The sequence below is a fragment of the Cimex lectularius genome, unplaced genomic scaffold, assembly GCF_000648675.2.
Source record: "Cimex lectularius strain Harlan isolate CLEC.00 unplaced genomic scaffold, Clec_2.1 scaffold20, whole genome shotgun sequence".
Lineage (NCBI taxonomy): Eukaryota > Metazoa > Arthropoda > Insecta > Hemiptera > Cimicidae > Cimex > Cimex lectularius.
In genome coordinates, this window is record NW_019392641.1 from 784956 (window position 1) to 809290 (window position 24335).

The 24335-nt window shown below is 33.2% G+C and overlaps 2 protein-coding genes across 3 annotated transcripts in view; one reads left to right on the forward strand and one right to left on the reverse strand.

Annotated features, from left to right (window-relative positions):
• Window positions 1-24335, reverse strand: part of LOC106669904 (venom allergen 5) — a 50739-nt gene that overhangs the window by 22889 nt on the left and 3515 nt on the right. The gene's annotated exons all lie outside the window — the stretch shown is intronic.
• The window catches only part of LOC106669910 (tropomodulin), a 126897-nt gene continuing 121077 nt past the window's right edge, over window positions 18516-24335 (forward strand). The window contains exon 1 of the mRNA XM_014399766.2: window positions 18516-18706. Coding sequence (XP_014255252.1) covers window positions 18629-18706 — 78 coding nt within the window. The 5' untranslated portion in view covers window positions 18516-18628. The remainder of the gene's footprint in view (window positions 18707-24335) is intronic.

A 24335-nucleotide genomic window follows, 5' to 3' on the forward strand; every position in this document is an offset into this window, starting at 1 on the left:
TATTAGACAGAATCATCGGACGCGTAATATTTTTCGACCTAGCGTCATTACAAAAAGTTTCAATGAAATCAGTGACCCTACGACCGTAGCTCACTTGTTAGCGAAACCTTTAGGCGTAACACAATTCTTTCCCAAGGTGAGATTCATCCAATTGAACCTGGTGGACAAGAAATACTCAAAAAGAGACTAAATGTGTTTAGATAAAAATATTATCTGACAGCGTAACAATGTTGAAGGATTTAAACTCCTCCACCTTCAATTCAAAACTAGAACGTGATCAGCTAAATTATGAATATAAAGGTGACTCATTTCCACAATAGGTCTATAAGGTCGCATTGGAAGAAAGTGGGTCAAAAAGTGAATTAATCTGCAGTTTAAAGAACGTTTTGATAAGTACACGAATTGTAAAATTTGAGTTCATTTACCCAAGAAGTATAAAAATAGTATATTCTAGTGAAAAATTATTGTCCTAAATGTAGCAAATTTATATTGTCTCCATATTAGTTTATTTTCACTACTAAATATCTCGCCATTTGAATTTTGTAATAATATTGTTATTATGCACATTTTTTTATACTTTATTACATAGAACCACGCCATAAGAATTTTTTTCTTTTTTTTTTATGAGGGTTCAACGCAGGGCTGCTGGATTCGAACCCGGGACCTTTACTTTACAGTGATGAGCGCCGTGTCAACGCCTAAACCGTCACGGCCACCGACGTCCCCGTTAAACGTTAAATTGTTTTCACTAATTTTCTTTATTTTCTTATGCAATCACTGTATTTTTTAAAAAACTATTTCCAGCTTAATAGAATCAGTGTTGACTGATTATAAACGATTTAAAGTGGTGTAATAAAAAGGAACGATTGATTAAATCGTGTAATCCACCATCATCTATAGTGTTTAATTGGCTTAACCAATTTAAAACAGAGAATTATTTAATCACTCCGAATAAAGCGAAACTAATTTTATCGCACGTTAAATAAAAGAACCAGTGTGAAAATTAGGTTAGACAGTTACGATGACTTGGATCAAGGCCCAAAGTCTGTCCAGGAAACGAGGAAGTTAATGCACGATCAAAAGAATCTGCCAAAACAAGTATCCGCTTTGACTAAGTACCTGTCCAACCCGCAAAAGGAAAAGAATTTATTGTGATTCAACAACTGGAACAGTACGTTCGTTTTCCCACAGTCTGACGTAAATTTTGAAAAACATTTCGCTAAGTGGTTCGTAATAATCAAAACACAAAGTGTTCAGAAAAGAAACTTACACACTAAATAATTGTAGTGAAATCAAATGATATGAAATAGAGTCTAAGCAGTTACAGTTATGTAAGTTAACTCAATATCAAAAAAAGTACGTGCAGTTTTGAAAATGTGCCATTAAAAAACAACACACGCTGGTGCTACAAAGGTCAGAAGAATAAAGTATGATACAAATATTTTTAAAACTATATCCCGTTAATACGGTAGTCGCATGGAAATTTTTAAATCTCTAGCTGAAGGATTTCTACCTTATCGTGCCAAAGTTTCGTAAAAAAAGGAGAATAAATACATGAGGAATCCAGTTCAGCAAGAAAACAGAAATCATATCAGTAATGTCGTTTTCAAATCATGATATATAACATTCAATAACTTAATTAATTATCAGCAATAATTCACTCTTGTACACTTGCAACTTTCGAAAATGCAATAATTACAGGGCTTTTTAATTTCTTTAAAGGTTAAAAAAACTCACTAATTTCGTGGTCCGCTTGACCAATTAATACATTAAATTAATTAAGGTTTTTACTTGAGATGAAAAAATGGCAAAAGGAGGAAAAACTCATAAGGTGGGGTTGAGATGGGGAGTTGATGTCCGAGTGGATCGAGGTCACGATAGCTCAGGTGGTAGAGCAGCGGCGTATCTAGCCGAAGGTCGTGGGTTCGAATCCCTCTCGTGTCATTAGCTTTTTTCATCTCAACTAAAAACCTTAATTAACGGTTAAAAAAACTTTTTTTCGAATATGTAGCTCAAATCCTGGGTGGGCCGCGTTCTACCTCCACGATGGGCTACCGCGTTGTGGTGCCACCGGAAGTCTCGATCGAATAGAAGGCGATCGATCGCAGTATTCGACGGCTCGAGATGATAGTTTTTATTGATTTTACCGCACAACGGAACCGTCTTTTAACGGCTTCCTTGATGGGTAGTCAACTCGAAGAGTGGGCTGTAAAACATCTTCAGAAGGCTTTGTGCGAATATTCTAGTTTTGAGACATCCCGCATCGGTTTTTCTACTACTGGAGAGGTATCGAGTAGAAAGGCGACTATTCGCAAATCAGCGTCTAGTTTCGACACTTAACCCTGGGTGTGGGAGGTAGTTCTCTTCAAAGAAGAGTTCCGGCTTAGTTTGTGGCAATCAGATGACCCGGGACCGTGTGTGGAGAAGGCGCTTTGCTACGTGTGCCATTACATACAGCCTTTTCAAGGACATCAGTTGGCATAGGGTTGAATGACGTCCATGCCTTTACCGAACTGATATCCGGTGTACCGATCATGCAGAATAGATCTTTGACTGTACGATGTAACATTGAAGAAGTTGTTCTGGAAGCGGTCGTCCCATTCAACACAACTCGAGGGGACAACTCGTTAATGCACGATAACGCTCTACCGCATATAGCTCCATTACTTGAAGGATGTAGAGAATACCACAATAAATGACAGAGCACTTATAGGACATGACAAAGAGACGGCTAGACTTTGTTCGCTGGCTTCAACAAGCGTTGAACAGCTTCCAACGGCTTTGTTGAAAAATGGGACTCTGATCACAATACAAAGTCCGGTCGCTTATTGACTCGATGCATAGGAGACTTGACACTTTTTCTTTATGAACTAACCATTCTCTATGGTATGGCATGATGTAAACGTCTAACCCTCCGATGTAACAACAAAAATTTATTAACGGTATTAAAACATCAGACGAAAAAACCTGTCTGATAACCTGGTACAATCTAATTTTGTCCAAATACCCCTAACAAACTAAGCCTAGAGCTTTGATATTCAGGTCTGTCAACTTACGATTTGCTCTTTGGTATCTTAAAAACTGCTCAAGCGAGAAAAAAAAGTAACTTTCAAATTAGTTTTTAGCATAAGTTCTACTTTAAAACATTCCAATAATTACAAGGATTTGTTCAATTTCTAAAAAATCAAATTATGAATTTTTTTTCCAATGGTGAATCAAATTTTCGTAAAGATCATTTTATTTTATGATAAATGGCTAAAACCACATAACATGAGTTTTTATATCTTCCACGTTTGTTAAGCGTATAATTATCATTATCTTCATTTATTTTAATAACCCATAGTCCATTTAGCAGTATGTATAACCTATCTAGAAAAGTTTAACAAACATTTATTTTTTACATAAAAACGTGTTTTTTTAATATTTTTGTTTTGCATTATCTGATATAACGTGTTATTTTCGCAATACCTAATGTTTTTAACCAATTTTTAAATGGTTTTTGTAATTTTTCGTCAAATCAGTAAAACCTGATGAATAAATACGTAAGTCACAATTTGACAAAACCTGCTTATATTTTTTTCTGGGTTGGGTTAGTTGTGAGGTTTAGGAAAAAATGAATGTTTTATACGAATTTCAAAAATATCTTACTAAAATTATTTCTAGTACAATGTAAGTTTATAACGATGAGCTAGATTATCGACCTGCTGGAAACATGAAGTTTTTTCGTAGGATCTACGGAAGAGGTCAACACAGAGAAAAACTTCCTTTCGGTTTTCGCCGAGCTTTCGACAGTTTTTTTACTGTCATCTTCAGGGCCTGTTTTATTATTTAAAAAAAACATGAAAAACAAATTGCACCAAAATTGAAATATCTTACTTAAACCTTAATGGGGAAATAAAAAGACATGGTGTTTTGGGCACAGAAGTACATTACGCTTTTTGGGGGGAGGGGGCTCAGCATCTAAACATTATTTAAATTGAATAAATTAATAATTAACAATTAAAACTATAAGAACAATAAAAATTAAAAAACGTGGTCGAGAAAAGGTTACCTCATAAAAATCTAAAAGAAGTAAAATCTTCCTTTCTTTGTTTTCAGGTATATGCGATCACAGTGCGTTTCTTATACATATATATATATATACAATTATCTTATCTTACATTTACATTACTATACAATAAGATCACAGATCAAAAACAAAAAAAACTTTGTTTCCCCATTAAGGTTTAAGTAAGACATTTCAATTTTTGTGCATTTTTTTAAATTTGATAATAAAACAGGCCCTGAAGATGACAGTATAAGAACTGTCGAAAGCTCGGCGAAAACCGAAAGGAAGTTTTTCTCTGTGTTCACCTCTCCCGTAGATCCTCCGGAAAAAACAATGTAAGTTTACTTAAAAAAACCCTGTGAATTTGCACTATTTCTGAAATTTATGCGAATATTAAACCATCTTTTTATGTAAGGTTTTGGTTGAAATAAAAAAGTTAGTGTCATGAGCGGGATTCGAACCCACGACCTTAGGCTCGATACGCCGCTGCCCTAACAACTTGGTGTCCGAGTGGATCGAAGTCACGATAGCTGGGGACCGCGGTAGCCGAGTGGGTTCGATTCCCACCGTTGCCCCTGGCCCTTTTTTCCCAATAACCCCCCAAATTTGAACACACATATACGAATTTGTCACATGGCTAATATGCATAGTTCATAACGCCAAAAAAAAAAAAAAAAAAAAAAAAAAGTCACGATAGCTCAATTATAGCGGCATAATGAGCCGAAGGTCGTGGTTCGAATCACGCTCGTGACGCTTTTTCATTTCAACCAAAACCTTACATAAACAGATTAATTAATTGAAATAAGTAATTTAGTCAATAAACCCCTAAACATAATGGATTTAATAAACATAATGTTGTTTTTTCTCAGGATCCTAGCTGTTTTGTACTAACCATATTGTATATTTGTCCTGATTGTGTTGTAGGTTTTTTTTTTGTACTCAACGCAAGGTGTGAATTGCTAAACCGATTTGAACGAATAATATATTTTAAACAGCGCCAATAAGATAATTTCTACGATATACGGCCAACTTATTCGTTGGTACTCGTATTAAACTTGGCCATAATTGCGAGTTAAAAAGCACTTGTGAAAAATACGCGTCTGCGGACTTAAAGAATATTATTTAGCCAAAATTACCATTCAAGATAAATAAATTAAAAAATCAAAATAATATATTATGCATGACAAATTTACGCTTGATATCTGGAGGAAAATTCGAAAACTACCCGAATGATTAAAAATCTATTGCACTGTCATGGACACTAAATTGATGAAACTTCGCAGAATAATTTATAAATGTAATTATAAATCTGTCATAAAAATATTTTTTCAAATAGTACAATAAAGACAGAAAAATAGCTGAATTATCTTTTTTAAATTGCATGCAAAATAACTTTATAAAACAATGTATTCATAAATAATAACTTTCTTCTTCTTAATCTTCATTTAAAAATTTTATCATACGATCATTAAAAATTCATTACTCTCCATTCTACTGGTAAAAAATTAGAGGTTTTATTTATGTATAAAGATTTTTCCGGCATATTATATCTTTTAGATGAATATAAAAAAAAAATTCGTATTGAAACACGTAATATATTACATTCACTATGGTTTACTTAAAGCTTTTACCCCGTCCGAAGGATATCGCTTAAAAGCTGAATTGGCTTATGGGCAGAGTGACTTGCCTGTTTCCGATTTGAGAGATATCCGGATTAAGTTGGCGAAGGTTGCCCCGTGCGCAGCTACTCGCATTAAAGCTCTCCACAGACTTCGTTTACCTCTCCACGTCTACTAGTTCCGAGTTCAGCATACTTCTTGTATATAATAAGTAGCAGAGGTGAGGGTAATCGTCCTTACGATAAAGACACCTTCGACCCCCACCCATACATCGTCGATTGACAAGAATCATTACAAAAGAAAAAATGGATATCTCAATTGTTTTACCTTGTTTAATGCAATTTATTTTTAATTATAGAAGTCTTAAGTGATTTAGTTAGTCTTTAAATTGATAAGAAAATATTTAAAATAATGTACAATTGTAGCCTTGAATGTTTTTAAATTGTAAGACAAATATAACAAATATTCATTATGTGACAGATTGTTTCATAATTAATTCAATAAAACCAAAAAATAATGGCATGATTAGGTGAGAATAGCAATTTTAAGAAAATAACAAATTAAATAATGTGACAAAAATGGTAATAATAATGTTGCATTTGTGTCTTTTCCCTAACTGTAATAGTCCAAAAAATAGAGTGGCTGCTACCTTTTTTCCTTATTTTATAATAATTAAATTTTACTTGTTATTTGTACTTGAATATATGAGGGTATCGAAGAAAAATAGTAATGTTACAAACATTTTTTTTTGGAAAATAAAAAATCCCACATGACTATTCACAAAACAGGCCTAAAGACGAGAAATTGAACAAATGTCAATAATAATAGATTATAACAGAAAATATAAAGGATAAGAAAAATAAGACTATCAAATAATAAACAAACTATAAAGAGTTATAGCTGAAATAAACAAATGGCGACAAGAGGACAAGATGAAAATCTTCTTTGATAAGCACTAATGTTTATAAACTAGGGGCGTCGGTGGCTTCAACGGTTTAGGCGTTGACACGGCGCTCATCACTGTAAGGTAAAGGTCCCGGGTTCGAATCCAGCGGCCCTGCATTCGGACCCGACATGCATACAAATGAGCTTTTTTTCAAAAACACCGGCACCCCGAGGGTTGATATAACCTCTGTTGTTGCAAACCCTCGTAAAAAAATAAAAAAAATAAAATAAATGTTTATAAATAAGCAGGCTTGTCCACCTAAAATCAAAATAGAGGATAACCGAGATAAAATAGCGAGGAATAGAAATAATATAAAAAGGTAAGCCATACTCATTATGCAAGTGAAATAAGAGAGAATGAAATAAGAGTCCGCCCGAAGTATTTTTCCAAACAGAGTAATGTGACAAAACCAATTCAAACGAAAAAGATATTCTAAAATGAAGATCTCTTATGAAGCAAAGTTAAAATCCATCAAAACAGGTCACTTAGGTAAGTCAGAGATGACAGACGAACATGCCAATATTGAGGATTACGAGCTAAAATGGCTCAGAAGTGATTCGAAAAAACCATACTTACTTTTTAAAAATAAAAATATTGACCCAAGATGGGAAAATTTCTCAAGGCTAACTTTTTAGTATCTCCCTCAAATTGATCACAGGGATAAAAGAAAATTGCTGCAAAAAGCTTGCTGATTTTCATGCAATGCAAATACTAACAGATCGGAATTTCGCATTTTCCTGTGAACTTTGCGAAGTTAATAGGAAAAACAAGGGGGCGTCGGTGGCCGCAACGGTTTAGGCGTTGACACGGCGCTCATCACTGTAAGGTTAAGGTCCCGGGTTCGAATCCAGCGGCTTTTTATCAAAAACACCGGCACCCTGAGGGTTTATATGACCTCTGATGTTAAAAAAAAATAAACATCACAAAAAAAACAAAAAACTAAATGCTGTATTTTGAAAAACCTGGCCGCCATGCTTGGAGGGGCTTACATATAAAATGAAAAGTTTGGTTCCACGCGGGGATCATATGAAATGGATATAGTTCTTATTTATTGGCTCTTTTTTTAACCAATATCTAACGTTTTTCTAAACCGATTTTCTTGATGAATCTGTAAATGTCACTATTGCAAAAAAAATCGGTAAAAATCATTTAAAATTGAGAGTTTCATCAATTTAATGGTTTATGACAATTCAATAGATTGTTAATCATGCCGGGTAGTTTTCGACGATCCTTTACTCCAGACATCGACTGAAATGTTGAATAAATTCATTTATTTTCATTATTTATTTAAGATGTTTTTGTAGGGTTTGTTGGCTAAAAATGTACATTTCAAATCCTTCCAGGCGGATTTCTACAATAACTAGGGCTTTTGACTTCCTATTATGGTCCAGTTACAAAACATTCGTTGGATAATTTGGCGATATATTGTAGAAATTATTTCATTGGGCTCTTTTAAATATTTTATTCGTTCAAATCGTGTTAGAGGTAGACACTCTAAATGAAGCACACACACCAAAGAACAAGAAAAGATAAATAAACATTATAGTTATTTTAAAAAAACACCTAGAATACTGAGAAAAAACATTCTTATTTAAATTAACCATGCTTAATATACGTATTAATTTGAAAAATACTGCAAATTCACTCAATTTTTACGCAAATTTGAAATTATTTTAATCAAACATTTTTGAAGTTCGTACAGAACTTTCATTTTTTGTAAAACCTCAAAATTAACTCAAACTAGAAAAAAATGTAAACAGGCTTTTTCCGATTATGACTTGATTTTCATTTTCAGATTCGTCATTTTCATTCGAATTTACGAAAAATGGCGAACACCATTTGAACGTCGGGACAGAAAAGTATCAGACACTGCAAAAACTTTTCTTGTTAAAAACCTTGTCCCTATTTTCTGCAATGTTTGAATGTCGAGCTTTTGCTAAAAACCAGTTTCTTAATTTATAAGTTGAGAAGTTATTGAGGAAACCAGAGTGTACTTAGTAAGTCGACACCCTTGGTATTACTAGTTCTAGCCCAGTTTTGTTGCTAATTTTCTTGTAATTACTTCAGCCAAATGGAATATATGAGTTATTAAAAAAAAATTATATGTAAAGTTAATGAATTTGTACGGCTGGTGTTGTTTTCGTAAAATCAAATGACCCATGACGAAACCATGACGATTCACCATTGGAAAATAAAGTTCATATTTTAATTTTTTAAGAAATAAAATAAAAGACGGTAATTATTTCAGTGTTTGAAAGTAGTGCTTATGCAAATAAAAGATTGCTTTTTTTTCTAGAAAGAGTAGGTTTTGAGAAAATGATGGATACCCTAGTAAGTCGACAATACATATATCAACAGATCTAGCCCTCATTTTATTATTTTTATGTATGTAATTATTAGTATTTAAAGAAAAACACTTTCAAATATTTCAATAAAAAATATCTCAACCAAGACCTTACATAGAAAGAATAATTAATTAATTGAAAGGAGTAATTTGGTCAATTGACCACGGAAACGTAAATGGATTCAGTAAATAAAGTTTTTCAATTTAAAAAAGTCTTGATAAATGCTGCAGCACAAAATTGAATTATCTTTCAAAGTTAGACCCGAAATAAGTTGTTGTTTGATCGATACAAGAAATCATATTTTTCTTTAAAAATCCACACATCCTTTTAACCAGCAATGTTTTAACTAATGCAGCTATTTGAGAAAGGGTGTCCTCCTCGTTTCCTGGACAGACTTTGGGCCTTGTCCAAGTTTTTCTAAAATTAGATAAATTCAATTCTGCGATAATTATTATAATTTTAAGATTACTGATTCATTCATTATCATTTTCTGGAAATTTCGTTATGTCATTGATGAAATTCAGTCTGTTGAGAAGTTCTGGATGATGTTTTACGGACTACTTAACATGATTATCCAAATTTGCGTCAGACTGTGGGAAGTCGTTTTTGGAATCTTTTAACTATATTGTTTTGTTTAGCAAGAACATCAGATTTTTATATATTTATGCCATGTCCAAACTATATGATGAATAACAGTGATATATTAAATAAATGAAGAACCCGCTACGTAGGTATTTTTTACAATGGATCTGGCCAAATTTTTGTGCCAAATTTTGACAGGTCAATTTTTTATAAAATTACAATTAATTAAGGTTTTTAGTTGGGATAAAACGTCAATGGTACGAGCGGGATTCGAACCCACGATCTTCGGCTTGATACGCCGCTGCTCTACCATTGAAAAATGCCAAAAAGGAGAGAAAATTCAAAAGGTGCGATTGAGATGGGAAGTTGGTGTCCGAGTGGATCGAGGTCACGATAGCTCAAGGGGGAGAGCAGCGGCGTATCAAGCCGAAGATCGTGGGTTCGAATCCCGCCCGTGCCATTGACTTTTTTTATCTCAACTAAAAACCTTAATTAATTGTAATATATTAATTGGTCAAGCGGACCACGAAATTAGTGAATTTAATGATTTAAAATGAAGTATACTTCACAAAAGCTCTCCGTGGACATTTCATTTGTCGTCGAGAATCCAATCCGATTACACGACATTTGCAAAATGGCAAAAAGGAGGGAAAATTCAAAAGGTGCGGTTGAGATGGGAAGTTAGTGTCCGAGTGGATCGAGGTCACGATTGCTCAAGTGGTAGAGCAGCGGCGTATCAAGCCGAAGATCGTGGGTTCGAATCCCGCTCGTGCCATTGACTTTTTTATCTCAACTATAAACCCGAATTAATTGATCAAGCGGACCACGAAATTAGTGAATTTTTATAAAATGAGAAAAATGCGTATTCCAAAGTTTAGGCCAGATAGAATGTCCACAATTGCTAAATTCCAGAGGAAAACATCACAAGAAATGAGAAGGAAAGGAAGAAAGTTAGGACAAAAATTAAATTTCACCAAAAGCCTAAAATTTAAAATTGCAACTTATGAAAAGTTGTGTTTTTCGACTTAGCCAGTTTTGCCCCGAGGGTATAGAAATAAGCAATATGATGTTAAATCGTAATCGCTTAATATTTCTGTTTTATTGTTTACTCTTGTGTACAATTGCTTTTTTATCGTGATAGTAAAACTTCATGTTCAAGTAATTTTACTATTTTAGACTCACTATGTTTAGTTGTTTACCATAGAAAGTGCTAAAAAATTGGAGGAAAAGTTAAAGTGTGAAAAATTTAGTAATTTTCTCATTCAGACTTTGTGTCTTTATGTCGGTCTTTTTAAATGTTTATGCTTGTTTTGGCAGCTTATTTTCATCGAGTGTTGACGTTTTCTGACAACCTGCTTAGGCCTTGGTTCAAAATCAACAAAAGAAGTAAAATCTAGGTTGCTGGCTTTTTTTTAACTAAAACACCCATTCAATCGCTACTAATTTCGGGGCACGCCCTGGTCCCTCTACAAAGCGATATTATTTAAATCCATTAATACTTCTTTTAATCAAAACAGTTAGAAATTAGTAGTTATGTATAAATCTGTTAGTTAAGCTAAATAGAACTCACCGGTTTGAATATGCATGTTGACTATGCATTTCGGAGCACGTCCCTGGTCCATTTTCACAGCTACGATATTCCTTTAATCCATAAATACTTCCGTTTATTAAAACAGTTGGAAATCAATATTTATGCACATACCTGTTATTGGAGCTAAATAGGACTTCCCTATTTGAAACCTTACATGAAAAATGGGACCCAAACTAAATATAAATCCATTATGTTTAGTGGTTGACCAAATTACTTCTTTCAAATGAAAAAGTTAGTGTCACGAGCGGGATTCGAACCCACGACTTTCGGCTAAATACGCCGTTGCTCTATCACTTGAGCTATCATGACGAACGACACGTCGTGGGTTCGAATCCCCCTCGTGACCCTGGCTTGACCTTACATAAAAAGAATAATTAACTAAATATAAATGTTAACTTATTAAATAGTTACAACCAAGAATAAATTTATCTAAAATAAAAATAATATAAATTGAAACAATAAATAATCAACGATATTATAAAATACAAAAACACTTAAGACATAACGTATACACAATCAATAAATTATAAAATCGCAATGTACAGTCGAAACTTAATAATTCAGATATCTTAATAATACGAACTCCTCAGCAGGTAAGTTTGGTTAATCGAAAAAATTCTGTGCATTTTGATACCTTCGGTAATTCGAAATATTTTTCGTAACAGGGGGTGTAAAAGCATGCTATTAATCGAAAAGGAGCCAATTCTCAGCTTCATAATTTGCACTTTTTCTTGGTTATATTCCTCTAAATTTCCACGTGTTGTTTACTTCCTTACAGCCTAAAGTTTCTTCGAATAATCTCTAGTTTATTACGGTCTGCGGTCAGTGTTTTCGCAATGTGTTCTTCTTCTTCTGCTCTGGTCAATTCGGAAAATCATTTGAACAAAGTACGCCAGGCCACATTGAAACAAAAACCACCAGTGTTCATTTTTAGAGTTGGATATTTCCGTTTTTTCTTTATCTTTAATATGTTTACTATGTTATGTTTTATATATGTACAGTTTAACTTATTACTTGGAAAAATACATATCAACTCTTAACAATTTTTTTTCTTTCTTCTTGATAATTCGAACATCTTGATAATTCGATTTATTGTTGTGGCCCCTTGGGTTTCGAATTATCAAGAGCCAACTATAAAGTCTTTGGTATAAAATATATACATATAACAATTATTATTTATGCACATTATAAATCTAATTTTCCTCCAATATAGGTAGGTTATGTAGGTTTTTGGTTTTTGTAAATGTTCAAAATAAATTTATATTGATTGTTCATTTTTTGTGAGTTTTTACATTGTTTTTCGTTTTCATATTGGCATTGTTTTCTGTTAAGTTTTAGCTAATCATTAACTTTAATGCATTTTTCATTTTTGAGAATTTTTACATTCTGTGTTTTGCCTCGAAAGATGTTGAGCCAATCCTGCAAGTTTTTTTTTAAATTCACTAATTTCTTGGTTCGCTTGACCAATTAAATCATTACAATGAATTAAGGTTTTTAGTTGAGATGAAAAAAAGTTAATGGCTCGAGCGGGATTCGAACCCACGATCTTCGGCTAGATACGCCGCTGCTCTAACACTTGAGCTATCGTGACCTCGATCCTCTCGGACATCGACTTCCTATCTCAACCCGACCTTATGAGTTTCCCTCCTTTTTGCCATTTTTCAAATGTCGTGTAATCGGTTTGGATTCTCGTCGACAATTTTTTTCATCTCAACTAAAAACCTTAATTAATTGTAATATATTAATTGGTCAAGCGGACCACGAAATTAGTGAATTTAATGATTTAAAATGAAGTATACTTCACAAAAGCCCTCCGTGGACATTTCATTTGTCGTCGAGAATCCAATCCGATTACACGACATTTGAAAAATAGCAAAAAGGAAGGAAAACTCATAAGGTGGGGTTGAGATGGGGAGTTGATGTCCGAGCGGATCGAGGTCACGATAGCTCAGGTGGTAGAGCAGCGGCGTATCTAGCCGAAGATCGTGGGTTCGAATCTCGCTCGTGCCATTAACTTTTTTTCATCTCAACTAAAAACCTTAATTAATTGTAATTTTTTTTTGTACACTGATGAATAAACAATTTTAAAAATTTAAATTCTCGCTAAATTTACAATTTGTTTAATACAACCGCATTAAACTCATAAAAAAAATTTAAAACATTTCCCCCACCCAACATCTTTTCTCCACGCACGTATACTTCATTTTTTACAATAGTTAGTATTTTGTTATTATTTTGTTTGGCCTTTTTTTCTTATGTTAAAGATAGAGAATATTTCAGGGGACGTTTCAACATTTGGTGAAATGGTGGTGGTGGTGGTAGTGGTTCTGCTACCAAAATATTCCTTCCACATGGTCTACTTCATTAGTGACGATCTGACTTTTCGTAATAATCGCTGACTATTACTAATACCAACAACAATTAAAATAAATAATCAATTATAAATACGACAGGCAATAAGCTCAGTTGTATTTATCACTTGTATCCGTACGTAACGAACGCCTGGTAGCTCCAGGAAGCGTAAACTTTGACATAAAGGTTGTAAGGCACGACTATTAATCAATTTACTCTTTACCGTTAGCACAAGCGAGGACAAACGGTGAGATTGTTTTTTTATAAATAACAAATTATTTTTCATAGATCGTAAAATAGTTTTTGTAGAAAGATTTTACGCTTTAATAGGGTTGTTTTTTTTAATTATTTTATTTAACTGCCCATGAGACAAAGGATCTTCTGGTAGCGTGTAAGTTAACTTATTTCGGGTCAAACATGCAACTCCAATAATGGAAACGTTAAATCTTTTATATTTTATAAACAATTATTTTTATTCAATTAATTAATCTTTATGTAAGGTAGTGGTTGAAATGAAAAAGTTTGTGCCACGAGCGGGATTCGAACTTATGACCTTCGGCTAAATACGCCGCTGCTCTAACCACTTGAGCTATCCTGAGTTCGATCCACTCGGACATTAACTTCCCATCTCAACGAATTTGAATTTTCTCTCCTTTTTGCCATTTTCCATTTTTTTCCAAAAAGGGCAAAAAAGAGGGAAAATTCGAAAGGCGGGTTGAGATGGAAGTTGGTGTCCGAATAGATCGAAGTCACGATAGCTCAAGTGGTAGAGCAGCGGGGTATTTAAGCCAAAGGTCGTGGGTTCGAATCCCGCTCGTGACACTAACTTTTTCATTTCAACCAATACCTTACATAAAGATTAATTAATTGAAAGAAGTTGTTTGGGCAATCGGACCAAGAAATATAATGAATTATTTTTGTATTAATTATCAGAATTGGGGATTGTTATTTTTTCAATATTAAAAGTTGACGCTTGTGCTGTGAGCTTATTTCCTAATAAATTATCATAAGTAATTAATCCTAGCTACCTAATTAACAAAATTATAGATAATGGGTAGAATACTAGACAGAATTTTTTTTATAAATTGACACAATATCGTCAATAGCGATTTCGAGCTTTTACGAGGCAAAATAAGGGATATTCAGTAACGAACCACCAACAACAAATGATTACAATATCTAGTTATCTAATGAAAATAAATATATAATAATTGACAGAATTGTTGACCTTAATGAAATGTCACAATTTGGTAAACGTTGGACTTAATAAGCGCATTGCGCGTCGAATAACATAGAAAAAAACATGTATTTAAAATCAGTCAATTAATCCAACCTGGCACAATTATTGATTGCGATAAAACGTCGTAATTTTGTTCATATCGATTTAGTGGAATTTTTTCGTGAGGGCAAAATCTGCTTTACCCGTGAGCGACCGCTAAAAACAAATAATTAAGGTTTTAGTTTATCCCTCTCGGGCCATTAACTTTTTTACATCTCAACTAAAAACCTTAATTAATTGTAAAGTATTAATTGGTCAAGCGGACCACGAAAGTAGTGAATTAATGATTTCAATAATGAAGTACACTTCACTAAAGCTCTCCGTCGCCATTTCAATTGTCGTCGAGAATCCAAACCGATTACACGACATTTGAAAAATGACAAAAGGAGGGAAAACTCATAAGGTGGGGTTGAGATGGGGAGTTGATGTCCGAGTGGATCGAGCCATCGAGGTCACGATAGCTCAGGTGGTAGAGCAGCGGCGTATCTAGCCGAAGGTCGTGGGTTCGAATCCCTCTCGTGCCCCCTTTTTTTCACCTCAACTAAAAACCTTAATTAATTGTAAGTATTAATTGGTCAAGCGGACCACGAAAGTAGTGAATTAATGAGCTAAAAATAAAATTTCTTCATTATAAACTAATATTTCATGCTAACTAGTGAACAGATATAAATGATTATTGGTAAAATAATTGATCATATCGACCATAATAGAATGTTACGATTCGGTAAAAAAATTTTGACCTGTTAACCTAAAATAAAAATTATTTATACAACATTTAGTTATGTATTTATTTAACCATGTTAGAAGAAACTGAGTACAATTATGGACTATACTGACCGTAATGAAATGCCACAAACTTATCAATATCTATTTAGAGGAATTTTTATCCAAGGTCAAAATGTGTATGATTCACAATTTCGTCAATATTGATTGGGTGGGTGAGGTTATCGATTGAAATGGGTTAGTAAGAATCTTAAAAAATAATTTTCGATTTCTATTTCGCTAACTAACATCTGTTCAATATACAGAATTGAAAAAAATTTGGCATAATTGTTAACGTTGATCCTAAAAAATACCGCACTTCGGTCAATATTAATTAATTAGAGACGTGCTCAATCGAACATTGTTACTTTACCAAGAGCCTGAAAAAGTACATTCTTTTTCAAATTTATATCAAACACATAATTTTATGAAACATTTTGGCTCTAAAAAAATTGTCACAATTTCGTCAATATTAAGTGGGATGTGTTGTAGATCGAATATGCAATGCTTTACTAACTACCTGAAAAAAACCTATGTTTATGAAATGTCAAAAAACATCAAAAAAGTTTTTTTTTTAATTTATATCACTCTAACTGATTGACAGAATTTAACGACCATTTGCAAAATTTTATTGATCATGTTAGCACTAAGAAAATGTCACAATTTCGTCAATACTGATTAAGAAATATTTTGTTTTGAAATATCACCCTAACTAATAGACAGAATTTAACGGAAAATTTGCATAATTTGATTGATCACGTTGGCTATAAAAATTATTACAATTTCGTCAATATTGATTGAGAGATGTTTTCACGTGAACATGCGTTTGCGAAATACAATGTTTTATATATTGTGCTAACTAATAAACATAATTTATTGAAATAGACAAAATTACTAGATTTGTGAATTTTTTCGTGGGAAGAGGTTTAATTTTTTCTAATAAGGCCGGTAAACGAATTGTCTTCAATATCTCGCAAATTAACCAATATTTGGAAATGAAATGACTTTAATAATTATATTGAAGTGAAAAATTATTTTCCCTGGATTATTTTATGAGAAAGCCTTAAAAAGCTTACCGAGTGTTGTCTAACTCGGGAAAAAAAAATATATTTCCGCACAAAAAAGTACATAATTCAGTATAACTATGCATGCTATGAACTAGTTATGCTTCTTTAATTCGTGTACATTTTACATGGATTTCTTAATGTTTTCTAACGAAACGATAAAGTGAAAATCTGATGGTGCTCCGTCAAAAGAAAGAAGCATATAATGTCTCTTAAAATAAACATAAAAAATCAAATTAACTTATTTTCTTTTTATACATACTTAAAAAGAGGAGAGCTTAACTTTAATTACCCGTTGGTTGTCGCGGAAGAAAGGTCAGAACCGTTTTAAAAAGCATCTTCCAATTTTTTGTAAATCTAATCAACAGGATATGAAAATTAAAGAAAGTAATAATTATATTGACTGTAATAAACTGTCTATTTTTCAAATATTGGTATTAATTAATTATTGAAGAATTATTTCTCCTGGATTAGAAGGCGCTTTATATTAATGCTCCAAAAACAGTTTATTTAAAATTTCGCTGACTAGGGGTGCTTTTTAGGTAAATAACATAACTTCAATTTTAAAAATCTTCCATTTGTTTTAAACTTCAAAAGTAATTGACAGAATTTAATGAAATTTGGAAGAATTATGATACTTTTTTCAATAAATAAAACCAAGAAAAACAAATTTTACTTAAATATCTAGCCAACTAATTAACAGGATATGAAAATTAAAACAAGGCAATAATCATATTGATTTTAATAAACTGTCTATTTTTTTGAATATTAATTATTTAAAAATTATTTTCCCTGGATCAGAAGGTGCTTTATATTAAAGCTCCAAAAAAGTTTATTTAAAATTTCGCTGACTCGGGGTACTTTTTAGGTAAATAACATAACTTACGTTTTAAAAAATTTCTTCCAACTTTTTGTAAATCTTGCTAAAGTAATTGACAGAATTTAATGAAAATTGGAATTCCCAGACGTTTTTAGATAAATAAAAGCACGAAAAACCAATTTTCTTCAATATCTTGCCAATTAATCAACAGGATATAAAAATTAAAACAAGGTAATAATCATTTTCATTTTAATAAACAGTCTATTTTTTGAACATTTGTATTAATTAATTATTAATTATTGAAGAATTATTTCCCCTGGATCGGAAGGCGCTTTATATCAAAGCTTCAAAAATAGTTTATTTAAAATTTCGCTGACTCGGGGTGCTTTTTAGGTAAATAACCTAACTTCCGTTTTAAAAAACTTCTTCCAATTTGTTTTAAATCTTGCTAATTGAAATTGAAAATTAGAAAAAGGTAATAATGACATTGGCTTTAATAAACTGTAATAAATTTCGAATATTGGTATTAATTAATTATCAATTATTTAAAAATTATTTCCCCTGGATTAGAATGCGCTTTATATGAAAGCTCCAAAAACAGTTATTTAAAATTTCGCTGACTCGGGGTGTTTTTAGGTAATAACATAACGGTTTAAAATTAATTACATTCACATAGATTCACACAGACACATAGACATGTATAAATGTACCAAAAACAAAAAGACATTGTAAAAAAAAAACAAAAAACATTGGTTTCCAATTTTGGTTCCTTCTGTTATAGCCTTATGCCAGTTATACGGATTTATGGTTTGTTTTTGAGCTCGCAGACAGGGATAAGCTGTCAGACTGTACGTAAAATATAAACATAAACAGATTTTTAGTGTAGCAACCGCATTCTTTTCCAAAAGCGTCCTTCGGTGACTCGTTATACCAGGCGTACGGGCAAGGACCGCTTACTGAATCAGGACGTTAACATAAGACCTTCGGTCCCTGTTTTATTTTCGACGTCTCGAGATGTGGTTATATATAACAATTGGCATTGTAGACAATCAATCCACAAGGGCTACAGGGCGCCAAAGGTAGTGGGGGGGTTGCTTCTGCCTGACTTCCAGTCTAGAGCAAAGGCCGCTACTGTTGTGATCTAGCTGAAGAACTCCGGAGCCGGTCGTTTGAGCTGTTATTTCACCGAACCAGACCGTGTTTACATTTAACGTGCGAATATGAGTACCGTCGAGGAGATTTACGAGGGCGAAATCCGCCGGAAAGTTACTAGGAGAACTAGCTTCAAAATCGAAGAGGTAAGCACCTAGAATATTGAAAATTTACCCTCAAAAAATTCACTGAAAATTACTACTAACAAGTTAAAGTTATTCAATCGATAAAGGAACCATACTTCCAAAAAAATATAAACAAATATATTGACAATATAAAAAAATATTGTTAGTTAACATCCCCTTAATAAATAAAAAAATTAAATGTTCATGCTTTCATTTAAACAAATCCTTGACCCTTCTCTGAAAAATCAATATAACGAAATGCTTATCAATTTAATAACAATCGATAACATCGATTCAACAGGTTTTACAAACACTGTAAAAATTGGATTTTATCTTACCTTTATGTATTATGCACATGGGACAAATGACTGAAAAATATTTCTCCTTTATAGACTGAAATGTTTTACAAAACAGTCATCACATATTAAATTATGATTACGTCAAAACTTTCTTTTCAACTAATCTCCTTATAATAAAAAAATTATAATATTTAAAAAAAATTGACTACAGACATCGGAAAATATCAAAACAAATCTTTTATTTTTAATTATTAATTAGACAAAAATAAAAAGTTCTTACAAATGCCGTAAAAAGAAGAAAGAATTTGACAAAATTTATATTTTTATCCAGTAAAAGAAGGGAATATTGAAGAATTTATTATATCTGGTTTATTCAGCTGCGATATAATTTACATAATATAACTTCAGTTTTTAAGGCATTTAAACATAAATTAAATACCCTCATTATTTTATTTTTGCCTATAAAAAAGGTTTTCTTTCTGTCATTACCTCTTTTTCTCTCTTTCCCTTTCTCTTTTTGCTCTTTATTTTTTAACACTTTATGTTTCTTTATGTCTTATCTATCCATTCATTTATGTATATATCTGATCTAACTATGTATATATCTTATCTATCTATCCATCTACTTCTGTAACTATCTATTACTTCCCTATTTTTCCCCATCTAACTATCTTTTCTGCTTTGCTCTGTCTATTCATATATCGTTAGCTCGACCTATTTATCCATCTATTTCTATGTATCTATTTCTCTTTGTTTTCTCTTCCTTTCTTCCCTCCCTCTCACAGACTCTCTCTCTCTCTCTCTCTCTCTCTCTCTCTCTCTCTCTCTCTCTCTCTCTCTCTCTCTCTCTCTCTCTACTCTGTCTACTCTGTCTGTCTGTCTGTCTGTCTGTGTCTGTCTGTCTGTCTCTCTCTCTCTCTCTCTCTCTCTTTATCTTTCTCTCTCTCTCTCTCTCTCTCTCTCTCTATTCTGTCTCTCTCTCTCTCTCTGCTCTGTCTGTCTGTCTCTCTCTCACTCTCTCTTTTTCTATCTAACTATCTATCTCTCTCCCTCACTCACTCACTCACTGTATCTTTCTCTTTTTCTTTTTGTTTATCTCCATCTATATATCTATCTATCTATTTCTATTTAGGTTATTCGATTATTCTTTCTTTTTATCTTTATTTCTTTCTTCAGATAGATAATACATAATAGTTAATGCAAATACAAAAACAGAAAAGAAGAATATGAGGGAGAGAGAAAGGGAAAGAAATCAAAGAGTTCATTTTCTTCATCGCTCTTTAAACTTTCTTCTCTCTCTCTCTCTCACTCTCACTCTCACTCTCTCACTCTTTCTCTCTCTCTTTCTCTCTATACCTTCCTTCTCTATCTCTACCCTTTTCTAGCATTTCAATAACACATTAGTCTTTCCTTATTTATCCAACCTCTATCCCCTATTTCTTTGCGCGTATCTTATTCATTCATTTTTATTATCTTCTCTGTCTTTTTCTTTCCCTTTCTCTTCCCCCCTTCTGTACCTTTCTCTACGTTACTATGTATCTAATGATCCATCTCATGTGTTTACCCATAACCGCCTATGTTATCATTCGCAAACCTGCACTTTAAAAAAAAAACGTATTTCCATATGGTTAGGAGGCATGTGATCCATTCGCTCAGGAAGGCAACGCTTTGTTGAACTTGAGCATTTTTAATAGATGACTACCATCCCTTTCTAAAAACGTCCGGCAGAAAAATCCGGCTGCCAAATTACTATTACACGGGAAACGTAGGATGGACTCGAAGGGGACACATGTATATTTCTGTTGCGCCTAGGCTAAAAATCCATCTCTAATCCAGTTGATGACACGTATCGCGGTATATTTGTAGATCTGCACCTTCGATCCTGGAATCCTCACAAAAGCTAAGATTTACGGTTTAAATATAATCAAACTTTAGCCAAAATTTAGTATTCAAATAAATCAGATTGAGGATTTTCTCATATTCTTTTTAGCTGGGTAGATGTAACTTAATGAATTTACTTATTGTAAATTGTCGTGCATTCTCTTGAGTTGAGTGAATGAAATTTATTACAAACATGTATCTTTTCATAATGTTTCTACTATTTTCTGTTTTGTAGTGATTTTCTGATTAGTGATCACAGATTCTTTTGCACCTCGAGTTACAAAATCATTGGTACCCTTTACTTTTGTCTAAATTTCGAATATTGGTATTAATTAATTATTAGTTATTTAAAAATTATTTCTCCTGGTTCAGAAGGCGCTTTAAAGCTCCAAAAACAGCTTATTTAAAATTTCGCTGACTCGGGGTACTTTTTAGATAAATAACATAACTTCCGTTTTAAAAAACTTCCAATTTTTTGCAAATGTTGCTAAAGTAATTGACAGAATTTATTTTCTGTTTTGTAGGTAAAGATAGAAGTAGTGGTCACAGATTCTTTTGCACCTCGAGTTACAAAATCTATGGTACTCTTTACTTTTGTAAGAACTCATTAGATAGCTTTAGGCTGTTGATCAAGTCCCATAGCATGGCTATTGGTTCTACGGTTTAGAAGACTGCTTACGGTTTCTCCTCACCAAGCAGCAGGATCCTACACTCGGATATAGAAAAAGGTTCTTCCTATCTTTCTTAGGTGACTGTGCCCTGTCAGACATACCACCTGGTTTTATTTCGATTGCCCTTCTGTATTTGTTCTGTCTGCCCTTTTTTCTGTGTCAAATCCCTCTGATGCTGTTCCACCAGTATTTGGACTGGTCTAGGGTCTATTTGTTAATATGTCCATTTGTGTTGCAAATTAGGAAGTCACAGTAGGGCTTTGGAATCGAAACATTCCTTAAAATTGATTTTTTCATAATAGGGTCATCTCCTCTACTCTTCCCATTGAAATTTGAAACAAGACATTTGTGCGAAGAGTTGATTTTCGGTTTTGATGATTTCCGTAAAGTTGTCTATCTTCCTTGCCACGTTACTCAACTAAAATTCACCCATGACAAATTAAAAGAGGGAAAAAGCATGAATGGAAATTATTTCCTCCATTTGCGTCAGTTTTATAAATAGTCGATTTAGCGCTATCCACTGCGTCCTCCTTGGAGATGGCCCAGTACAATTTAACGTCGGAAGTTTACAGGGGAAAAACACCCAGACGAGTATTTATCACGTCAACCCGGTCTAGAATATAACACTGTAATAAATATGCAGTCTTGACCTTTTGAGTCGAGCCAAAAATTTTAGTTTAAGAACAAACCGTAAAAACATTTTTACACTATAGACAACGTACAGCCTGATTTTAATTCACCTTCTTCACCCCTTTCTGAACAACTATTTGTAGGTGAGTTGCCGTTAATGTCTCGAGGAAAAGAGGAATATCAAACAATGATGGTGGTTATGTTATTTTTGGTGAGCAATTCGGAGTGAACTTGGTCTTAAAATACACTTCTACCCGGGCCCATACGGTATCAACGGTGCAGTGAGCCACATAGTTTAAATATATGAAAAAACTCCATCAATCCCATCTTACAATTGTAAAGTATATGTTGTAAATTTGTAAATTGTCCAGAGAACTACAACAATAAAAAATTATTAAGTTAATCCACGAAAAAATTCGACGATATAAAATTAATTATTCTAAATCGATAATTACAAACGTATTAATATTGTCAAAGACCAGTAATGTATTGTTAGGATGTTATAACCGTTAATTTATAGCATTAGAAATGATAAACAATAACAAATTGTAAAACACAGAAAATTCTATGTTATCACGAATGAAGTATAAATGATTGATTGTTTCATGTAAAATTTGAAACATTAAACGATATAATAGGAATTATTATTCCAGAATCCTTTTCTGGATGTAATTGTCATTAGAGAAAATGGAAAAATAATAACCAACTGATATTTGAAACCAACCAGCTCAGACAGGGTGTTACATTTCTCATCCATCCATTATTTTCAAATGAAAGTAAACCAGTTTTCAACCTCATTGATAGGGCCCTGAAACAGTGATGATCGTTTCCACAGTGAGAATAAGAAAAAAATACTCTCTATTAAATTCACTAGTTTCGTGGTCCGCTTGTGCAATTAATATCTTACAATTAATTAAGGTTTTCAGTTGAGATAAAAAAGTCAATGGCACGAGCGGGATTCGAACCCACGATCTTCAGCTTGATACGCCGCTGCTCTACCACTTGAACTATCGTGACCTCGATGAAAAATGGCAAAAGGAGGGAAAATTCAAAAGGTGTGGTTGAGATGGGAGGATGTCCGAGTGGATCGAGGTGACTTTTTTTATCTCAACTGAAAACTTTAATTAATTGTAAGATTACTCTCTACGTTAACAGATAATGGTTACCCGAGATCATTAATAAATTATTAATGGGAAACAGGTCAAGAGCAACATAGAATGAGAACATACCTGTCGAGCAAAAAATTTATCAGCTGGAACGTCAAATAAGTTTTTAAAAAACTGTTGAAAGAAAGAACAGAGAATGTACAAGTTGTTTACAAATTTAATAATAAAGTATGTAGGAATTTTTACACAAAACTAAAAAGTAAAGAACCTCTATTACAGAAATCTAATGTAGTGTATTGTATCAAATGCGCACAATGTCCCACTGTATATTACGGCCAAACGAAACAATATTTATCTGAACGTGTGCGGCAACATAAGTATGATAGCAGTGATGAAGAAAGGCCGGGAACAGCACTATCCAAACATAAACATGCTACGAACCATAATTTTGACTTCGATGGAGTCAAAATTGTGGCTTCAGAACAAAATATAGGTCGTAGACTTTTAAGGGAAATGAGATGTATTCATCAAGATAGACGTAGATGTAGATGTAATTTTTTCAGGGTATGGTATACTGCGCCCTTTAAGAGCTATTGTATCCCCCGTGCTCTGCCTAAAGCACATCGGTGGGTCCTATTTAATCAAGAAACTTGATTAATAGGCCCGATTTCAGTGGTTGTAGCTCTTCTATGATCACATTGTACATCCCAAAACATTTCCTCCTGCGGGCTAATGTAGCTCCGCAGTTTGTTAGTAAGTGTGTTGGTGTCTCTTCTGCTTCCTTGCAGAATCTACATCTTGGATTATTCCAATTTTCTTTAGATGTCCATTTAATCTACAGTGTCCTGCCAGGAATTCTGTTTATTCCTGCTTCCTTTGACACATTCTGTGATTTCTTTCTTGCCAAAATTGGTTAGAAGATTCTTGGATTGTCTAAGTCCAATAAGTGAATTCCAAAGTTCGCTCATTTTCTTTTTGTCCTTCTGTCTGAGATATTCGTTAATAGTGTGGATTCCTATGCCACAGAAGGGTTCGGGTCCTATCAGCGGTGTGGCAGCCCCTT